Source organism: Heloderma suspectum, chromosome 14 (assembly GCF_057233095.1).
Source record: "Heloderma suspectum isolate Gila_16-S chromosome 14, 16-S_ref, whole genome shotgun sequence".
Lineage (NCBI taxonomy): Eukaryota > Metazoa > Chordata > Lepidosauria > Squamata > Helodermatidae > Heloderma > Heloderma suspectum.
In genome coordinates, this window is record NC_139471.1 from 20,823,049 (window position 1) to 20,841,938 (window position 18,890).

At 44.6% G+C, this 18,890-nt stretch overlaps 1 protein-coding gene across 2 annotated transcripts in view; it reads right to left on the reverse strand.

Annotated features, from left to right (window-relative positions):
* DNM1 (dynamin 1) overlaps nucleotides 1–18,890 on the reverse strand; it is a 170,312-nt gene that overhangs the window by 120,181 nt on the left and 31,241 nt on the right. For both annotated transcript variants that reach the window (XM_084820709.1, XM_084820708.1), the window contains exon 2: nucleotides 5,540–5,613. In XM_084820709.1, the coding sequence (XP_084676835.1) occupies nucleotides 5,540–5,613 (74 nt within the window). The remainder of the gene's footprint in view (nucleotides 1–5,539; nucleotides 5,614–18,890) is intronic.

Here is an 18,890-nt window from a genome sequence, read left to right on the forward strand (position 1 = left end):
ATGGACATCACCAGATGGTCAATATCGAAATCAGATTGATTATGTCCTTTGCAGCCAAAGATGGAGAAGCTCTATACAGTCAGTAAAAACAAGACCTGGAGCTGACTGTGGCTCAGATCATGAGCTGCTTATTGCAAAATTTCAGCTTAAATTGAAGAACGTAGGGAAAACCACTAAACCATTCAGGTATGACCTAAATCATATCCCTTATGAATATACAGTGGAGGTGATGAATAAGGGATTAGACCTGATAGACAGAGTGCCTGAGGAACTATGGACAGTGGTCCGTACAATGATCAGGAGGCAGCAACTAAATCCATCCCAAAGAAAAAGAAATGCAAGAAAGCAAAGTGGCTGTCTGATGAGGCTTTACAAGTAGCTGAGGAAAGAAGGGAAGCGAAAAGCAAGGGAGAAAGGGGAAGATATACCCAACTGAATGCAGTGTTCCAGAGAATAGCAAGGAGAGACAAGAAGGCCTTCTTAAATTAACAGTTGCAAAGAAATTGAAGAAAACAACAGAATAGGAAAGACTAGAGATCTCTTCAAGAAAATCGGAGATATCAAGAGAACGTTTTGTGCAAAGATGGGCATGATAAAGGACAAAGAAGGCAGGAACCTAACAGAAACAGATGAGATTAAGAAGAGGTGGAAAGAATACACAGAAGAACTATACAGGAAAGATCTTAATGTCCCTGATAGCCATGACAGTGTGGTCACTGAACTTGAGCCGGACATCCTAGAGAGTGAAGTCAAGTAGGCCTTAGGAAGCATTAGTAACAACAAAGCTAGCGGAGATGACAGTATTCCAGCTGAGCTATTTAAAATCCTAAAAGGTGATGCTGTTAAAGTGCTGCACTCAATATGCCAACAAATTTGGAACACTCAGCAATGGCCACAAGACTGGAAAAGGTCAGTTTACATTCCAATTCCAAAGAAGGGCAATGCCAAAGAGTGTTCAAACTACCGTACAATTGCACTCATTTCACATGCCAGCAAGGTTATGCTCAAAATCCTACAAGCTGGGCTTCAGCAATATGCGAACCGAGAACTACCGGAAGTACAAGCGGGGTTTCGAAGAGGCAGAGGAACTAGAGATCAAATTGCCAACATTCGCTGGATCATGGAGAAAGCAAGAGAATTCCAGAAAAAGTATATTTTTGCTTCACTGACTACGCTAAAGCCTTTGATTGTGTGGATCACAACAAACTGTGGCAAATTCTTAAAGAGATGGGAGTACCAGACCACCTTACCTGTCTCCTGAGAAACCTGTATGAGGGTCAAGAAGCAACAGTAAGAACTGGACATGGAACAACCGATTGGTTCAAAATTGGGAAAGGAGTACGACAAGGCTGCATATTGTTACCCTGCTTATTTAATTTATATGCAGAGTACATCATGAGAAACGCCGGGTTGGATGAATCACAGGTCGGAATTAAGATTGCCGGGAGAATTATCAACAACCTCAGATACGCAGACAATACCACCCTAATGGCAGAAAGTGAAGAGGATCTAAAGAGCCTCTTGTTGAGGGTAAAAGTGGAGACTGCAAAAGCTAGTTTGAAACTCAACATTAAAAAAACTAAAATCATGGCATCTGGCCCCATCACTTCCTGGCATACAGAAGGGGAAGAAATGGAAGCAGTGACAGATTTTATTTTCTTGGGCTCCAAGATCACTGCAGACGGTGACTGTAGTCATGACATTAAAAGACGCTTGCTCCTTGGGAGGAAAGCTATGGCCAACCTAGACAGCATAGTAAGAAGCAGAGACATCACCTTGCCGACAAAGGTTCGTATAATCAAAGCTATGGTTTTCCCAGTAGCAACGTATGGCTGTGAGAGCTGGACTATAAGGAAGGCTGAGCGCCGAAGAATTGATGCTTTCCAACTGTGGTGCTGGAGAAGACTCTTACGAGTCCCCTGGACTGCAAGGAGGTCAAATCAGTCCATCCTAAAGGAAATCAACCCTGACTGCTCATTGGAAGGACAGATACTGAAGCTGAAGCTCAAATATTTTGGCTACCTAATGCAAAGAGAAAACTCCCTGGAAAAGACCCTGATGCTGGGAAAGACTGAAGGCAAAAGGAGAAGGGGACGGCAGAGGATGAGATGGCTAGATAGCATCACCGATGCAATGAATATGAACTTGAGCACGCTCTGGGAGAGAGCGGAGGACAGGAAGGCCTGGCATGCTATGGTCCATGGGGTCATGAAGAGTCGGACACGACTGAACAACAACAACTTCAGTGGTGAGGGAAAGGCACTTAGTACATGCTCAGAGTTTCTCCATAAATGAGCCCTAGTTTTGAAAACAGACTCATTGGCTGAAACCTGGTGAAGTTTTGGCACAAATGAAGTTATGGGGAGGAAGATACAATGAGAGCTTGCGCATAACAAGGAGGAGGTAGAGGAGAGTTGCACAAAACGAGATCTGTTTTTATGAAGAGTTGCTGGAGGATGGTAGGATGAGGAGGAATGGTTGCATAGAAGGGAACTGAATTGGTAGGGGGAGAATGTAAGTGCTCAGTGGTGAAAGAAAAGCATTCTGTATATGCTCAGAGCTACTCTATATTTAAGAACATAAGAAGAGCCATGCTGCATCAGACCAAGGTCCATCTAGTCCAGCATTCTGTTCACACAAGAGCCACAGTAGCCCACAGGAAACCCACAAGCAGGACGTGAGTGCAATAGCACCTTCCCACCCTTGTTCCCCTGCTGCTTATATTGGTGAAATGTAAATAAATTCTAGTCATTCTAAATTTGCATGCATGTATATCCTTCAGAAACTCTGCAGGTTTCTTGCCTGGGAGACACTTATAATCTGTGCATTTTCACACAAATTTACCCAAAAAACTATTGGGGAAGGAGTGAAGGGAGTGAAAATCACTCCCTCCCCAAAATTGGAGAGCTCCCCTTCCACATGAACTGCTGCATGTATCCTTCTGAAACTTTGCCGGTCTCTTACTTGGGGACACCTCTAGGTTGTCTGTAATTTTAAGAACAATGGTCCACAAGGGAAATAAGGAGAGTAGTAAGTCCTCTTTTGGAGACCTCAAAATGTCAAGGCCACCCTTGCACAAAAGCCCCTGTGACTATCATTCTGAAATTTGGAGACATGATCTCCTCTGATGGGGCAATGAATCCTGAAATGTCTATCCAATTCTTCCAAGAAATAAAAATGTTATTGACAGTTCCCTTTAAAAGAAAATCAAAATATAAACCCTGCACCTATTTTTCTGACACTGGGCAGTGTAATCCCCTTCTAGGGGGCTACTATGCCTGAAATGATCATCCAGTTCTGACCAAGAGAAAACGTTACAGGGTTTTTTTTTAATTTCCAATGGTAGTCAACAGGAAGCATAAAGACTCATTTTTCCAAGCCTTGACTCAGGTTTGATGCTGAGCTGAAATGGTCTGACTACAAATTGGCCAGAACAGAAGCGGGATGTTTTCCAAAATGCTAAATTGGGGTCTGAGTTGAAGTGGGGGGGGGGGGTCAGTGCACACTTCTTATGTATGTATGTATGTAATCTATACACACACACAAGCACACCACACGCACACACATATATATATTAGAGGTGCGCTTAGACTCATATATATGTATGTATGTATGTATATGTGTGTGTGTGTGTGTGTGTGTGTATATATATATATATGTATGTATGTATGTATGTATGTGTATGTATATATATATATATATATATATATATGCGCAAATGGGTGTTATGGGCCTGTGCCCCGGATCTTTTAAGAACCTAGCAATGCCCCTGGTATTGGCTATCCTTCTGAGGTTTGTGTCATGTGCAAATTTGAGAAGCAATCCCTCTACACGCTCATCCAAATAATTTATTAAAATCTTGAACAGCACAGGGCCTAGGACAGAGCCCTGCAGCACTCCACTCGAGACCTCCCTCCAGGAGGATGCTGAGCCATTAATTAGCACTTATTGAGTATGGTTGCTCAACCAGCTGGGGGTCCACCCAATTACAGTATTGTCCAACCCACATTTTACCATCTTGTCAACAAGGATGTCATGGGAAACCTTGTCAAATGCTTTGCTGAAATCAAGATATACTATGTCCACAGCATTCCCATGATCCACCAAACTAGTAACTCTCCCAAAAAAGCAGACAAGGTTCATCTGGCATGACTTATTCCTGACAAACCCATGTTGATCTTAGTAATCAATGCATTATGTTTTAGGTGCTCACAGATTAACCATTTAATCATCTGTTCGAGAATTTTGCCCATTATTGACGTCAGGCTGATTGGCCTGTAGGTTCCTGGATCTACCTTTTCCTCCTTCTTGAAAGATGAGGACAACATTTCCCCCTCTCCAGTCTTTTGGTACCTCTCTTGCTCTCCAGGAGTTCTCAAAGATTACAGGCAACAGCTCTGAAATAATGTCTGCAAGCTCCTTCAGCACCCGGGGATGTAATTCATCTGCCCCTTGAGACTCAAACTCATTTAAAATAGCTAACCGTGTCCTTACTTATTCTGGGCTGCAAATCTCTCTCTGTATCATTTATTCTTCTTGTCAAAGGCTTGTGGGAGAAGACTGAGGCAAAATAGGAGCTGAGTAGTTCGCTCCGTCCCCTGTTAACAATTCTCCATCTTTCCTAAGCAGAGGACCTGCCCCTTCCTTGATTGTCTTCCTGCTCCTAACATAGCAAAAGAAGCCCTTTTTTGTTGTTTTTAGCATCCTGCCAGCTTCAGCTCATTCTGGGCCTTCACCTTCCTGACACCATCCTTAAAGATTGAGGCAACTCCATTGTATGACTCCTTGGTAATATGCCCCTCCTTCCATCTCCTATACATGACCCTTTTGAGTCTCAGCTCATTGGAGAGCTCCCTATGCAGCCCCCCAGGCTTCTTTAGATGTCACCCATTTTTCCTTCTCATGTGACTATGCCTTCAGTATTTCAGTTTTCAGAATCTCCCATCCTTCTTGAGCTCTTTTTTCCTTCAGGATTTCTGTTCATGGTTTCCCCACCCAACTTTTCTCTGAGCTTTTTGAAATTGGCTTTCCTAAAGTCCAAGGCATGGGTAGTATCCAATGATAGACCTATATAGAGTAGATTAATTGAAATGAATGAAACTTTCGTTAGTTGTGACATTCATTTCAATAGGTTTATTACAGGAAGGACTAACACTGGATACTACCCTATGTGTCTGACTAAGCTCAGTTTTCACAGCCCTCACATCAAATTTCACATCAAATTCCAAGATGACACGGTCACTTTCCCCTAAGGCTCCTGCCAGTTTTACTTCATCTACCATTTCTTCCCTGTTGGTGGTCAGGATTAATTCCTGCCTCTGCTTCTCTTACCTCTGCCCTGTCTTCCTACCCCTGCTTTGTGGCTTCTGCTTTTGCAATAACTTTTCTCTGTGTAAGATCTCCCACATCTACTGAATGATAATGCCCCATGTATATGGACACTTATGCGAATCAGAATGAAAATGTATATTCAAATACACATTTGAATACAAATTTGAATTATATTGAGATGAACTGGGGGAGAAAACAGCCCACATACCTGTGGTGGCGTTAACCAGTTGCAGGACCAAGGGACGCCTGGTAACAATGCCAGATCCACGGGGCAGAAAGTCCCTGGAAAGAAACAAGACGAGTCCTGATTAGGGATGTACGATAATTTCATTTCAGTTCGTAAATCATCAGTACTTGCCCTGTTCAAAGCCCCAAATGCAAGCACATTTTTTTGGGAAAAGCTTGCTCATTCCCCAACTTTTGTTTGCATTCGAAAAATCTGTGCTTTTTTTAGATGCACATTTTAAAATGTGAATTTTAAAAAATATATATACATTTGCACATCTCCCCATGGGGGGAAAGTGTACACCTTTGAAAAATGCACACGGAAATGCACTTTTCCCCTTCAAAATGCACACTTTCCCCATTCAAATGACAAGAAAAACAGGTTGCAAGCGAAAACAGAGGCAAGGTGAAACAAGCTTCAAAGTGGGCTTCAGAGAATCTCAGGGAGTTTAAGCATCTCTGGTTCTTCCATTCCAAGTCGTGATGAATGGCAGCTGCCTTCCTTTTGACCTTCTCCAAGGGCTCTTTGGCTAAGGGTCAAAATTAGACGTGATGTCCCTCACGTCATCAGTTCTTGAGTGGCTGAGAGATGAATTGGATCAGAACCACAGCAAGAAGGGTTTTAACCCTTTGTCCCCACCATAGTCCCTATACAACTCAAGGGGAGCACATTTGCTTTTTGCCCCGGGAGGGAAGCTTCCAGTGGTACCCCAGCTTCCTTGTTGTTACGCAGCACTACAGAACTATAGTCTGGTGGAAAGAGGGAGTTATTGTTAAACCAGTTTAAATTCGTAGTGTAAAGAGCCTCCTATAATCTTAGGAGGTCACTCTGGAGAGGCAAATGCCTTCAAATATTTTTTTTTAAAGGAAAAGGATCAAAAACCTATGTGGCATTGCTGCAGGGAGAGAGTGGGTGCACTTGTTTGAGTATGAAAGGATAAGATGAGCCTTCTAGCACTTGGGAGGAATAGCCAGTAAGTAAACTAGACAGAATAACAGGAGTTCTCAAATGGAGAAATTGCCCTACTCCCGACGGGCACAGGAGTGAAGTTCTTCAGGAGTGTGGGAGTTTTCCTCACCTAGCAGACAAGACCTGGGTGGGTTGGATGACCCCTGATAAAGAAGCACCACAAATTCATGTTGGGTTTGTAACACTGACTGTATCTCCACTGCTTAACCATCCCCATTTGATCTGGGAAGAAGGAAGCATTAGAAAAAAGTGGTGCTTTATGTTAGCCTTCTGCAACCTGGCTATTCTGGGAATTGTAGTCTGATACCTGTAGAGGGCACCAGGTTGGGGAAGGCTGCTTTATGTCAACGAACAGGTCTGTCGCCAGCACCTGGCATCCTAGGGCAGTTGTCAGGGCCCTACTAGGGCCCACCAACACTTACACTGGCCCCCTGGCCCCTCCACACTGGACAGCTGGGTCTGCAAGTCTCCCAAAATGTCCAAAGTAACTACAATGGGTGTTTTGGGCATTTGGGGAAATTAAAATGGTATCATCCAGCCCTCCAAATAAGCTTGATCAATGCAAGAAGGGGCCCACTGAAGTCCAGATTGCCTCCCCCCAGAGAACATGGAGACAGTCTGGCCAATGAAGGCTCCCTGCGTGTGGTTTGAGGGAGGGCATCACAGATGTCCTCTTCCATTCCTTGTTCAATGCCAAGGTTAGTCTGGTAACTCCAGTCTAGAGATCCTTGAATACAGCAGCAAGAAGCTGGATGCAACTGTGCAGGAGAATCTCTGTTTGGCAAATGTATCGAGCTGAATTAAAAGCTTCCTCCTTTAATTACTGATTTCCTCTCATTCTAATTTTTTGCTCCCTTTCTTTTTTTAAAAAAAATAATAAACAGTGCTATTTCAGAATTTTAAAAAATGGGGACAATGAGCAGAAATCACTCATTACAGTTGCAATCCCAGGCACACTTAGCTGGGAAGAAGTCCCATTGAACTCAACAGGACTTACCTCTGAGTAGCCATGCAGAGACTTGCGGCCTAAAGCTCTCTCACACACACATGCCCATGCACATCATGGGTGACCTAATCCAGCCCATACAGGCTGGCCACCTGGGTTCCCTCTGTGGTCCCTGCCTAGTTCTCTCCCAAGCAACGCCTCCTGGATGAGGGCATTTCACTCCTGTCTCTCGGTTCCCCATGAGAAGAACAAGAAGCAGGAGCAAAGCCAGCCAAACACTCGTCTGGCACTTACAGGAGCTCCTGCAAGCACTGGGCACCCAGTAGGCTGAGCTTCATGTGTCCTGTGTCCTCTCCCCAATGGGAGAAAGTGCGGTGCAGGCAAAGACCCCAGGCTGACATGCCGGATGGGTCATCCATCTGTTGCATCAGTCAGGGTGGTCTTCCTGAGCACCAGTCTTCCCCAACTGTAGAACCCCCCACCCACGAGCAGTGAAGACTGTTCCTGGCCAACATGCCAGGTGGATCATCTACTTGGTGTGTCAGCCAGGGACCAAATTATATCAGAAAGCATGGCTACACACTCCTGACAACATTTGTCCAGAGAAGGGCTGGGTGGGGTGGGGGTCATTTGGCCCCCCACTTGAATTTTGTTGCCCGCCCCTTGCTCACAGGAACAGAAACTGACATTGGGGCAATTCAGGAAAGCCACTTAAGGGGCAATTCTGAGGTTACTCATCCCTGATCCCCCACCCAGGAAGAAATAAAATGGCCTCAACTTACAAGGAGGAAACTCGTTATTAACAATGCTAGATACCTTTGCAAAATTGGACTTCCTTGTGAGCACATGTTATAGGAGGATCTGGACCACAGGGGGAAATGGGACACTGCTGGATAATACAGCACTATAGTCAATGCTTATACAGAAACTCTGTTTTAATTCTGCTTCCAGCTAATTGTGGAAAGGGCTCTAGGATGGAACCAAAGTGCAGTTTAAGTTGGTTCCATGAATCAGTGAGGTTGTATCAGCTGACTTCTAGCAGGGGAGGAAGCAGGGGACTGCGCTGCTGAAACGCATAGAGGTCAAACGATCCCTCTGCAGCAAACTCAGTAACAGCCAAGAGTTTGCTTCTGCTTGGATTCCCCATTGCTCAGAAAGAGGCCTTCTGCTTCTAGTTCTAGCAGGAAGGAAGGAAGGAACTTGTGGAGACAAAAACATACAACCCTGGCAGCAAAGTTATCAGCACCGCTGGGAATTTCAGGGGAGAGGAAGGAAGCCCATCTAAGTTCATCTTTCCTTCTTGCTGACATTGCAGCCATGATCCACAAGTCTTCCTTTGCACACACACACCCCGCCCCTACCACACAAACACTTTCCCCCGAAATGGCTCTCTTCCCAATAGCTTCGCAGCGCACACTCTATCGAGGGGTAGTGCTGATCCCACCCACGCATCCTCCACGGTCCCTCTAGAATTGCATCAGCAAACTTTGGCACCAACTTTGAATCCCCTGGATTCCTCGCTTTCTGGAGTTCCAGTCAAACAGAGCGGTTTTATGCGGAATATCTGGAGAAGCACAGAAACACGTCCTTGTTGTTATCGAGGAACAGAGCTGACTTGACACAAACGGAAGCAGGGCATTTACACAGGGTAACATTTGGGTCTAGTTAAATTCACGCCAGGGGCAGCATCAGGAGTCGGCTTTGCTGGGCGCCTGCCGAGGCCTACACCCCTCTGGGGGGCCACTGCCAACCCACCGGAGCCCCCTAGACCTGCTGCTGTTCCTCCACGCTGTCGCTAACTGTTCACCTGCCCCCTCTGAGCATGTAAGCAGTGACAAGAGTGCGGAGTTACCTCCAGTGTCGGGGGCAAAATGCCTCTGCATGCCAGTTGTTGGGAACACCAGTGGGAGGATGCTGTTGCACTCATGTCCTGCTTGTGGGCTTCCCATTAGGGGCATCTGGTTGGCCACTGTGCAAACAAAATGCTGGACCACAGAGGACTTTGGTCTGTTCTTATGTTCTTAGGAGGTGGAACATCATCCTCCACTTGTCTTGAGTGCTCCCTCTGGGGCGGTTATGTGGACTGGGTCCAGCAGCAGAGGGAAAGTGAGTGGACAAGGGTACCTCCAAGAAGGAGGCAGGCCCACTCAAGGAGGGGCCCACTCAGGGAATCTTGGCTCAGGCCCTCCCCACACAAAAAGTGGAGCCAGAACCGCTTCATACGGATGTTCCACATGACATCCATGACAGGCACAGAATATGAACAGAACTGCAAGTGTGACTGAAACATCCCATGTTTTATGTGCACAAACAGAAGGAGCACATAATTACACGACACATGGCACAGATATATTCCCATCATTAACGTCACATATTGTTTGAGCCTCACATGTACAAGGTTCCATATTCAGCAATACAAAGAACTGCGTTTTAATTCCACCCTTCCTCCTAGAGATGAACATGCCATACATACATGATCTCCCCATCTTTCCTCACAACAAACCTGTGAGGTAGGGTAGGTGGAGAGATTATAACTTTATGGCTAACTGGGGATTAGAACACAGGTCTCCATGGTCCAAGTTTAGCTTGCTGCGTATTACCTATACATAGATGTACTTAAAATATTTTTATCCCTCCTCCCAGGCTAAGACTCTGGAAGCAGCTAACAACATTTTAAAACAACAGACATATTGAATCACAAACATTTAGCAGCCAGCAATAAAACAGCAAAAAAGTAAAATACCATTAAAACTGAGAGAAAAGAAAAATGTTTGCAAAGACACAGGGTGGTCCAAGACATATTGCTGTCTGAGGTGGAGGACAAGATGGCGCCCTCCCACTTCCATGTACAGAAGCCAACCTAACCAGCACCTGAATGTGACTTTAACACTAGCGATGTGACAATGTTGAAACTTTGTCCCTTGCATCTTTTTTCTTTGGGGAGAGATTTGTTTTATTGTTTTGGTAGGGAGAACCGTTCAGCCATGTCAGTCTGAAGTGGCACAGCCCAAGCACAGATTGACCACCTCAGCGAGGGCCAGCCCTGTCATTAGGCAGCCTGAGGCATCTGGCCTGCTCTGTGGCCCCTAAACTAGCCTGCCCTTGGGTGCGGTGGCAGAGGCTGTCCTGTCGCCCATATTGAAGTAAGGTTCAACTTCTAGACCACTCAGCTTCTGTGTGGAACGTGGGGTGGGCATGCTCCATCTTGCCCTTTGCCTCAGGCAGTGCTGGCCCAGTACGTTTTGCTGTCTGAGGCAAAGAACAAGATGGCGCCTCCTCCTATTTCAAGTGCAGAAGCTAACTGGACTGTCGGTTGAATTTTACTTCAACATTGGCGATCAGGGCCGGCATCAAAGGCAGACATGGTTGGGCACCTGCCAAGGGCCCACACAGCAGCAGGGACCCACTGACACGAGCCCACCGGACTTGGTCTGCCTCTTCCCCATTGTGGCCTGGTTGTTCCCCTGCCTCTCGGTCTGGCCCGGAAAACGGTGGTGGTGAGAAGGAGCAGCAGCAGCAGCAGCCGTCATGGCCGACTTACTCACTGACGCTCCACCTGCCAAGCAATGATGAGAAAGAGGATGAGAAAGAGGATGAGGAGCAAGAGCAGGTGGTGACAATGGCAGTGAGAAGGCAGAGTCGCTGAGGGAGGGGGCCCATTGAAGGTGTCTTGTTTACGGGCCCCCCAAATCCTGGAGCTGCACTGCTGGAGATGGACAGTGTCTTCCACCACACCCGAGGGCAGCAGGCTAGTTTTGGGGTGCAAGGCAGGCTGTGGCGCACACGGTCCTGTCCTCCAACAGAGGGGAATGTAAAGGGGTTCCGGGGGGATGCCCCTTGAGCAGCTGCTGCCTGCGGCAGATGCCTCACTCTGCCTAATGCTAGGGCCGGGTGAGCAAAACGTCATGGGCCAGCCCTGGTGAGGACATAGTCCTGACACTTCACGTTGCGGAGTTTGACTCTGCACTGAGAATTTCACAGAGGAATTGGAGAATCGGGATGAAGAGCAAGAGCAGGTGGTGACAATGGCAGTGAGAAGGCCGACTCACTGAGGGAGGGGGCCCATTGAAGGTGTCTTGTTTACGGGCCCCCCAAATCCTGGAGCTGCACTGCTGGAGATGGACAGTGTCTTCCACCACACCCGAGGGCAGCAGGCTAGTTTTGGGGTGCAAGGCAGGCTGTGGCGCACACGGTCCTGTCCTCCAACAGAGGGGAATGTAAAGGGGTTCCGGGGGGATGCCCCTTGAGTTGCTGCTGCCTGCGGCGGATGCCTCACTCTGCCTAATGCTAGGGCCGGGTGAGCAAAGCGTCATGGGCCAGCCCTAGTGAGGACATAGTCCTGACACTTCACGTTGCGGAGTTTGACTCTGCAGTGAGAATTTCACAGAGGAATTGGAGAATCGGGATGAAGAGTTGTCTCCAGTTTTCTTTTTTTAATTAAAAAGAGTGGTATTTCGATTTGGTCTGGCAGGGGAGATCCAACAGCTGAAAATGTGTAACTCCCTTCAGCAGAAGTTCAGGATCCTTGATGTACAAAACTGCCTTCTCCTAGCAGTCCTCCATGGCTACATGTCCAAGCCCCCCGTCCCACCTCCCCTTTTCTTCCAGTGAAATCTCACTGTAGCTGTCGCCTGTTGCAGAGGCAGGTGGTTGCACAGGCATCCTACTGTCTTGTTGTCATGGAAACAGAGGATGACAACTGTGTGGCAGGGAAGCAGGAAGGAAATGGTCCCCATTGAGCTGCACTGCTTCAACTGCTTCAGCATCCTGGGGGATGGGGCCTCTTTCAGAGGGATGTAGCCCCAGCATCACAGCTAACGGCTTAGGGATTTTATTATATTTAGTGGTATATAAATATCACAAACAAACAAATAAATGCTCGTTAGATTCTGCAAGTTTTGAGAACAGAACCATGCTAATGGTGCAACCTTCGGCATGCTCATTTGGAAGCAAGTACTTGCTTTCTAGTGCTTTGAGATGTGTTGGACTACAGAACCCATCACCCCCCACCAGCATAGCCAGTGACTGTGCCAGCTGGAGTTGATGGGGTTTGTAGACTGCTCTAGAGAGTGTGTTGCAGCGTAAGGATGCAATCCTGTGCATGTTTAAACAAAAAAGTCCCACAAATCCCAGCATTCCCCAGCCAGCCATGCTGGCTGGGGAATGCTGGGAATTGTAGGACTTTTTTCTGTTTAAACATGCTTAGGACAAGAACAAGCTTGAACAGGCTTCCCCTGATTTGTAACAGATTAGGACACTGCTCCGTTTTATGATTGCCTTATTCTAATGTTTTTAGGTATTCTTTTTCTTGTTTTTACGCTGTTTTTACGTTGTTTTTATACTGTGTTTTATCTTTATTGGAACCGTTTGAAGATTTTAAGATATTAAGCAGTATAAAAGTAGTATAAATAAATAAATAAACAAATAAATACTGGGTTGACAGAGTTCCTAGAATTCTTTGTTAACGGTGCAATCCTATGCACGTTCACACAGAAAAACTCTCTACGACTCCCAGCGTGACCCAGCCAGCTGGGAGTTATAGGACTACTTTTCAGTCTAAATATGCATAGGACTGTTGCCCTTAGTCACTATGTTATGGCTCCCATTTGGTATAATGTTTGGGCCAGAAAATGATTCCATGAGGCCTGATTGCCATATAAACCAGACTTGAGAGCTGTGTAGTTTGCTGGGAGTTGTAGGACTTATTTCTCTCTAAACATGCATAGGATTGCTTCCTAAGTTGACCTCTGGCAAACAGCCCTTCCCCAACCTGGTACAACTCCCATTATCCCCTGTCACTGATCTACTGCGTCAGTTTAATTGTTGCTTTTTCGTCTCTTCCTGCTAACCCGCTACTTACTCCCAATTGTGCCCCGTGCCAATGGGCCATTCTTATATGGAGTCCCCTACAGAAGGTTCACTCCATTTTATTGCATTGTTATGGATGAATTAGTGATGAATAGCCTTCGATTTGCCCCCTGAATAGCTTCTCTAAATCGCCACAATGTCAGCTAGAGATTAGGGTTGGTTTTTCTGCAAGAACTTACCTAAATTTTCATGATTCTTTGTGAATGGGATAGGAAGAACTGAAGATTTAAAAAAAAAAAAAAAACAGATGTGGGAGAAACCGAAACTAATGGATTTATCCATTCTCGATTTGTCCGTCCAGAATTCTGTCCGGTTTACCAAAATGTGATTATTTTTTCATAAACATGATGGAAAGAACTTGAGAATTTTTTAGAAAAAAATTGAATATGGAAGAAAGGAAAACTGATAGGTTTGTCCATCCCAATGTAAGGTTTTTTTCTGCAAGTATAAGAAGGATTTCATCACTGATTTCCTATTTTCTCTCTCTCTTTTCTTAATGGTGAAATAGCATAGTAAAACCTGTTTCACCATTGACAAAAGTAAATATGAAAAAAGAAAATATGCATGTCCTGGAATTTTTTTCAAAAGGATTGCTTTCATATCCACTGCATGTTCCATTCTGTTTTATTTCTGTACTGGGCACAAGAGATTATGTAACACAGTGTAAAACAGCCTTCCCCAATCTGATGCCCTCCAGGCGTGTTGGATTGCAACTCCCCTCATTCTCAGCCAGCATGGCCCTTGACCATGCTGGCTGGAAATGATGGGAGTTGTAGTCCAACACATCTGGAGGGCGCCTGGTTGGGGAAGGCTGGTACAAAATAATATTAAATCAATAAATAATATAAAATAATAAAATCACCAAATGCCAAATTAGTTGTATAGGCCTCGATCCTCACACAAAAGTCTTTTTCTCTGGAAACTGTCCAAAAAGGGATACTGTATTGGATTTAACAGATTGATCTCCTGTGAACTGAGTTCTGATCAACAGAAGAGGAGGTAAAGTTGAAGCTGTGAATATATGAAATTGTTTCGCTGTTTAAATTGTTATTAATTTTTTATGTTAAAAATTTTATACTGTGTTTTTATTATCTTGTATTTTATAGTTTGTAATTTCTGTGAACCTCCCAGAGAGCTTTGGCTATTGGGTGGTACAGAAATGATGATAATATGAAATTCTACAATCGATCTCTGACATTTCCAGTTGAAAGAGCTTTCAAAAAAATGATATGGAATCCTTTTTGCTTCTCCTAGAATCTCTGTACTCAGCTTATGACAATTCATCTTTTAATCTACTCACTACGGGGCATTTTCATCTTTAAAAAAAAATGACATACTGGGTTGGATACAGATTTCATCACGCTTAGTATAGACCTATTGAAATCAATGGGGTCAGCTAGACACGACTAATGTGTCTACTTACGTGTGGATCAAACCATATGTGTTTTATCTTTCTTCTCTTATCTTTTGAAAACTGCCCTGGAAGCTCTGCTAAATTAGAATGGTATATAAATCTTTGAAACCAGCCATGGGGTATCTCCAGTTGTACACCTTATCAAGCCAGCAAAGTTCCCCGAAGCAAAAACCCCTTGGGTCTGGGTGCACCTTGTAAGGAAAGAGGAATATATTTTAAATGAAATAATATAAATGAAGAAAAATACAAACATTTACCTTCTTTTCCACTTCCCGAGAACTGTTCATCTTCTAACCATAATCCACCAAGGAGTAAAGCTCATGGCATGGATGGTACCAGGGGTCCCCATTCCATGTACAAACGCAACCCACAGTGGCAGCTCAGTCTTACTTCAACAATGATGATGGGAAAGTGTCCTCCACTGCTGCGTCTCTGCAACTGCTGCCCAAGGCAGCCACCTAACTCTGCCTAATGGTAGAGCTGGCCTGCTGCCAAGCACTGGTATAAAGTAGGGTGGCCATGTGTCCTACTTTACTGAGGACAGTCCTTTATTTGAAAGCATCCTCTATTTGAGAGTCTGTCCAGTCCAAGTCTGGTTTAAAGATAACCTTAAGAAAGGAAACCAGGCATGGGCCTTGAAGTTGCCCATCCACAGTTGCAGCAGCTGGACAGCAGACTGAAAAGCAATCACACAGGTCATGTGGCCACACCCCACTATGGCTTGACGTACTGTCTTTTGGTTTAAATTAAAATCATTATTTTTACATTTGAATCTATACATATGAATTAGCACATGCACATTTCATGTCTCCTCTTTTTGTGTGATGTTTCCTCTTTTTTTGTCGATGCTCAATTGGCCACCCTAGTAAGCAGGTGGCCAAGTAAGTCCATCTTAGTCAGGGACTGTGTCCTTTGATGGGCAGTAGCTCTCGCAGCCCTGCTACCCAGAATCCTTTAACTGCTGCTGGGCACTGCACCTGGGAACTTCTGCACGCAAATTATGAGCCTGTAGCACAGAGATAAGCCGTTCCGCCCTTTCCCGTTCTCAATATTTTGCCCAATGTTTTATTTTAAACAAAAATGAATGTCAGTTGTTTTGGTTTGGTGCATTTGCTCTGTTTTATTGCCTTTCCCCATATAGTTTGCTTTTTAAAAAATTGCTTTTTAAAAAAGTGGACATTATCAGGATTCACCACAAGTTCCTGGACTGCATGTTTCATATCTTGCCATCTTTTGTATTTCATGTCACTATCGGAGCCATTCAGAGCTTCTCTCCAGAGAGTATGAATTCTGGATTGTTGTGTCTTGTTTATCTCCCATTGTCGTATGTCCAAACTGGCATTTGTGAGTGGGTTTTGTCTGGTTTTATTTCAAGCCCTAAGGTCCGTATAATCAAAGCTATGGTTTTCCCAGTAGCACCGTATGGCTGTGAGAGCTGGACTATAAGGAAGGCTGAGCGCTGAAGAATCGATGCTTTTGAACTGTGGTGCTTGAGAAGACTCTTACGAGTCCCCTGGACTGCAAGGAGGTCAAATCAGTTAATCCTAAAGGAAATCAATCCTGACTGCTCATTGGAAGGACAGATACTGAAGCTGAAGCTTAAATATTTTGGCCACCTAATGCGAAGAGAAAACTCCCTGGAAAAGACCCTAATGCTGGGAAAGATTGAAGGCAAAAGGAGAAGGGGACGGCAGAGGATGAGATGGCTAGGTAGCATCACCGATGCAATGAATATGAACCTGAGCACACTCTGGGAGAGTGGATGACAGGAAGGCTGGGCGTGCTATGGTCCATGGGGTCACGAAGAGTCGGACACGACTTAACGACTGAACAACAACAACAACATTTCAAGCCCTGTTTGCACTATTGTGATCCAAAATAAGTGCATCCACAGTCTATCAACGCAGCTTTGCCAGGGTTGCACGATGTCGTGGTGTGCATTCATACACAGAAAGTGCCATTGTCTTCCAGCTGTGTCGATAGTTATCATGGAACACACCCCAAATGATGTTGAGAGAGGCAAACAGACAATTCTGCGATGAAATCTGACCAGGGTGGGAACCCAACACAAATTAATAATGTATCCGACTGGTGCAACAACAACAAAAAAGAGTGTATGTCCAATCCAAATGGTTAGAGCAGGTGTCTTCAACCTTTTGGACCCGTGGGCACATTTGGGAATTTGAGACATTGCTGTGGGCACCACCACAAAATGCCTAATCAGTGGATTGCTGCTTTAGCATCAACCTGTCATGTCTATGGATCTTAGGCTGTGTTCGTGTCCATTTGTGACATTTGTTTCGGGTCTGTTGGATACTGCAACATCTCTTTAATAAGTGATTGTCTAATTTGGCAAAGTGCTGGCGGTGCAATACAGCTACTGCTTCTTTTAAACATATATTTTGGCAGTGTCCAATAGTTGCTTCTTTTTGGGAGGAGGTACTTACACAGATAAATTTTGTACTGGAACAGGCTAATATTCACTGAGGTCCATGCTCTTTTAAATTATTTACCTGCTTCATGGAAATCAACCAGTGGTCAGCATAAATGGATTCTCTGTGCCCTTTTGACAGCTAAAAGATGATATTACAACCTTGGAGGGTTGAACACTCACCTCCTTCCTATGATGCAGTGGACTGAAGATCTTACAACATTTGAACAAGTGGCATATATACACCATCTTCAAATGGATACTTATTTGGATATTTGGTCCACTTTTGTTGAAGCCTATGTATAATTGCTAGAAAGTTGTTTCCATTTCATATGTTTTCATTGCTATGGATATATACAAATCCATGTACATATATTAAAAAATGAAAAACTAAAGACGTTTTTGGGGGGCCTACGGTTGCCGTGTTGGGGACCCCTGGACTAGATTATCTCCAGTGTGTCTTCTAACTCTATGATTCTATGATCAGAGGCAGTTTTTGTTTATTTAATTAATAGGGATTTATACCCTGCCCTTCGGTCAAATCTCCAGGGCAGCTATGCCACTGAAAACCAGGTGCTGGGAAGCTGTGGCAGGTGAGGGCTATTGCCTTCATGCACAGGTTGTGGACTTGGCAGAGGCATCTTGCAGGCCACTGTGGGAAACAGTATGTTAGGTTTGATGGACCTTTTTTCTGATCCAGCACCAGCAGGGCTCTCAGGTTCTTAACTATCAGTCTTCCTCAGCCTAGTGCCATCAAAATGTGTTGGACTAAGTAGTGGAGGCTGTTGGTTCCGATGGGGATCAGTGGGGTGGTGACTCTGCTCTGGGTTTCAGTCAGAACCAGTCAGAACTCTAAAGGAGACACCTTGGAGAGCTCCTTTAGAATTCTGACTGAAAGCCAGAGCAGATTCACCACCCCACTGACATCAGAGCCACCAGCTTCCACTGGCACCAGGTGAAGACCTGTTTATTCTCCCAGGCTTTTTTTTTCTTTTTTTAGTTAATTTTTCAAAGTAACAATGAACAGTAAGAAGGCCAAATAGACCACATGTGAGTCAATTTCTTTACAGTCTTACTGATCACTCAGGATCTCTATTTGGCACAAGCAAGGTGATCTGATAGTAAATCACGCCATAGAGTCCCACGTGTCTTAGGAAGTTGTCGTGTATTCTTCTCAATATTAGCAAATTCAATAAATGGACCATATTCCATAAGAAGCGTCAATTTATACTTGGCCCATTTGCACCTGAAGATGTTCAGTGAGTTTCTCCGTTAAGGTCCCAAATTTTCTGTTTCCATGTGATAAGAGAAAGTTCATTTGCTGATTTCCGTTTAGCAGCTAAGACTAACCAGGCTGCTATCCAGAAAAAAGTCAGGAGCTCTTTATGTTTTATTTTTGAATTAGAGTCCATATAAAGAGATAGTAGTCCCAGTTTTGCAGGTGGTGTTCTATCTTGTTCTGTGATCTCACTGGCAAAGGCAAAGTCTCCCAGGCATTTTAAGAACTGTTTTTATTGTTCATTTTGCTGGTGGTTTCAATTTGGTTTTATGTGCTGGAAGAGTTTTATCCTTTGCTACTGGCTTTATTCTGGTTTTATTCTGTGCTGGTTTTATTTTTGGTTTTAATGTTCATATTTTATGTTTTAAATGTACAGTGCCCAGAGAACCTTGGTTATTGGGCAGTTTAAAAGTACTGTAAATAAAA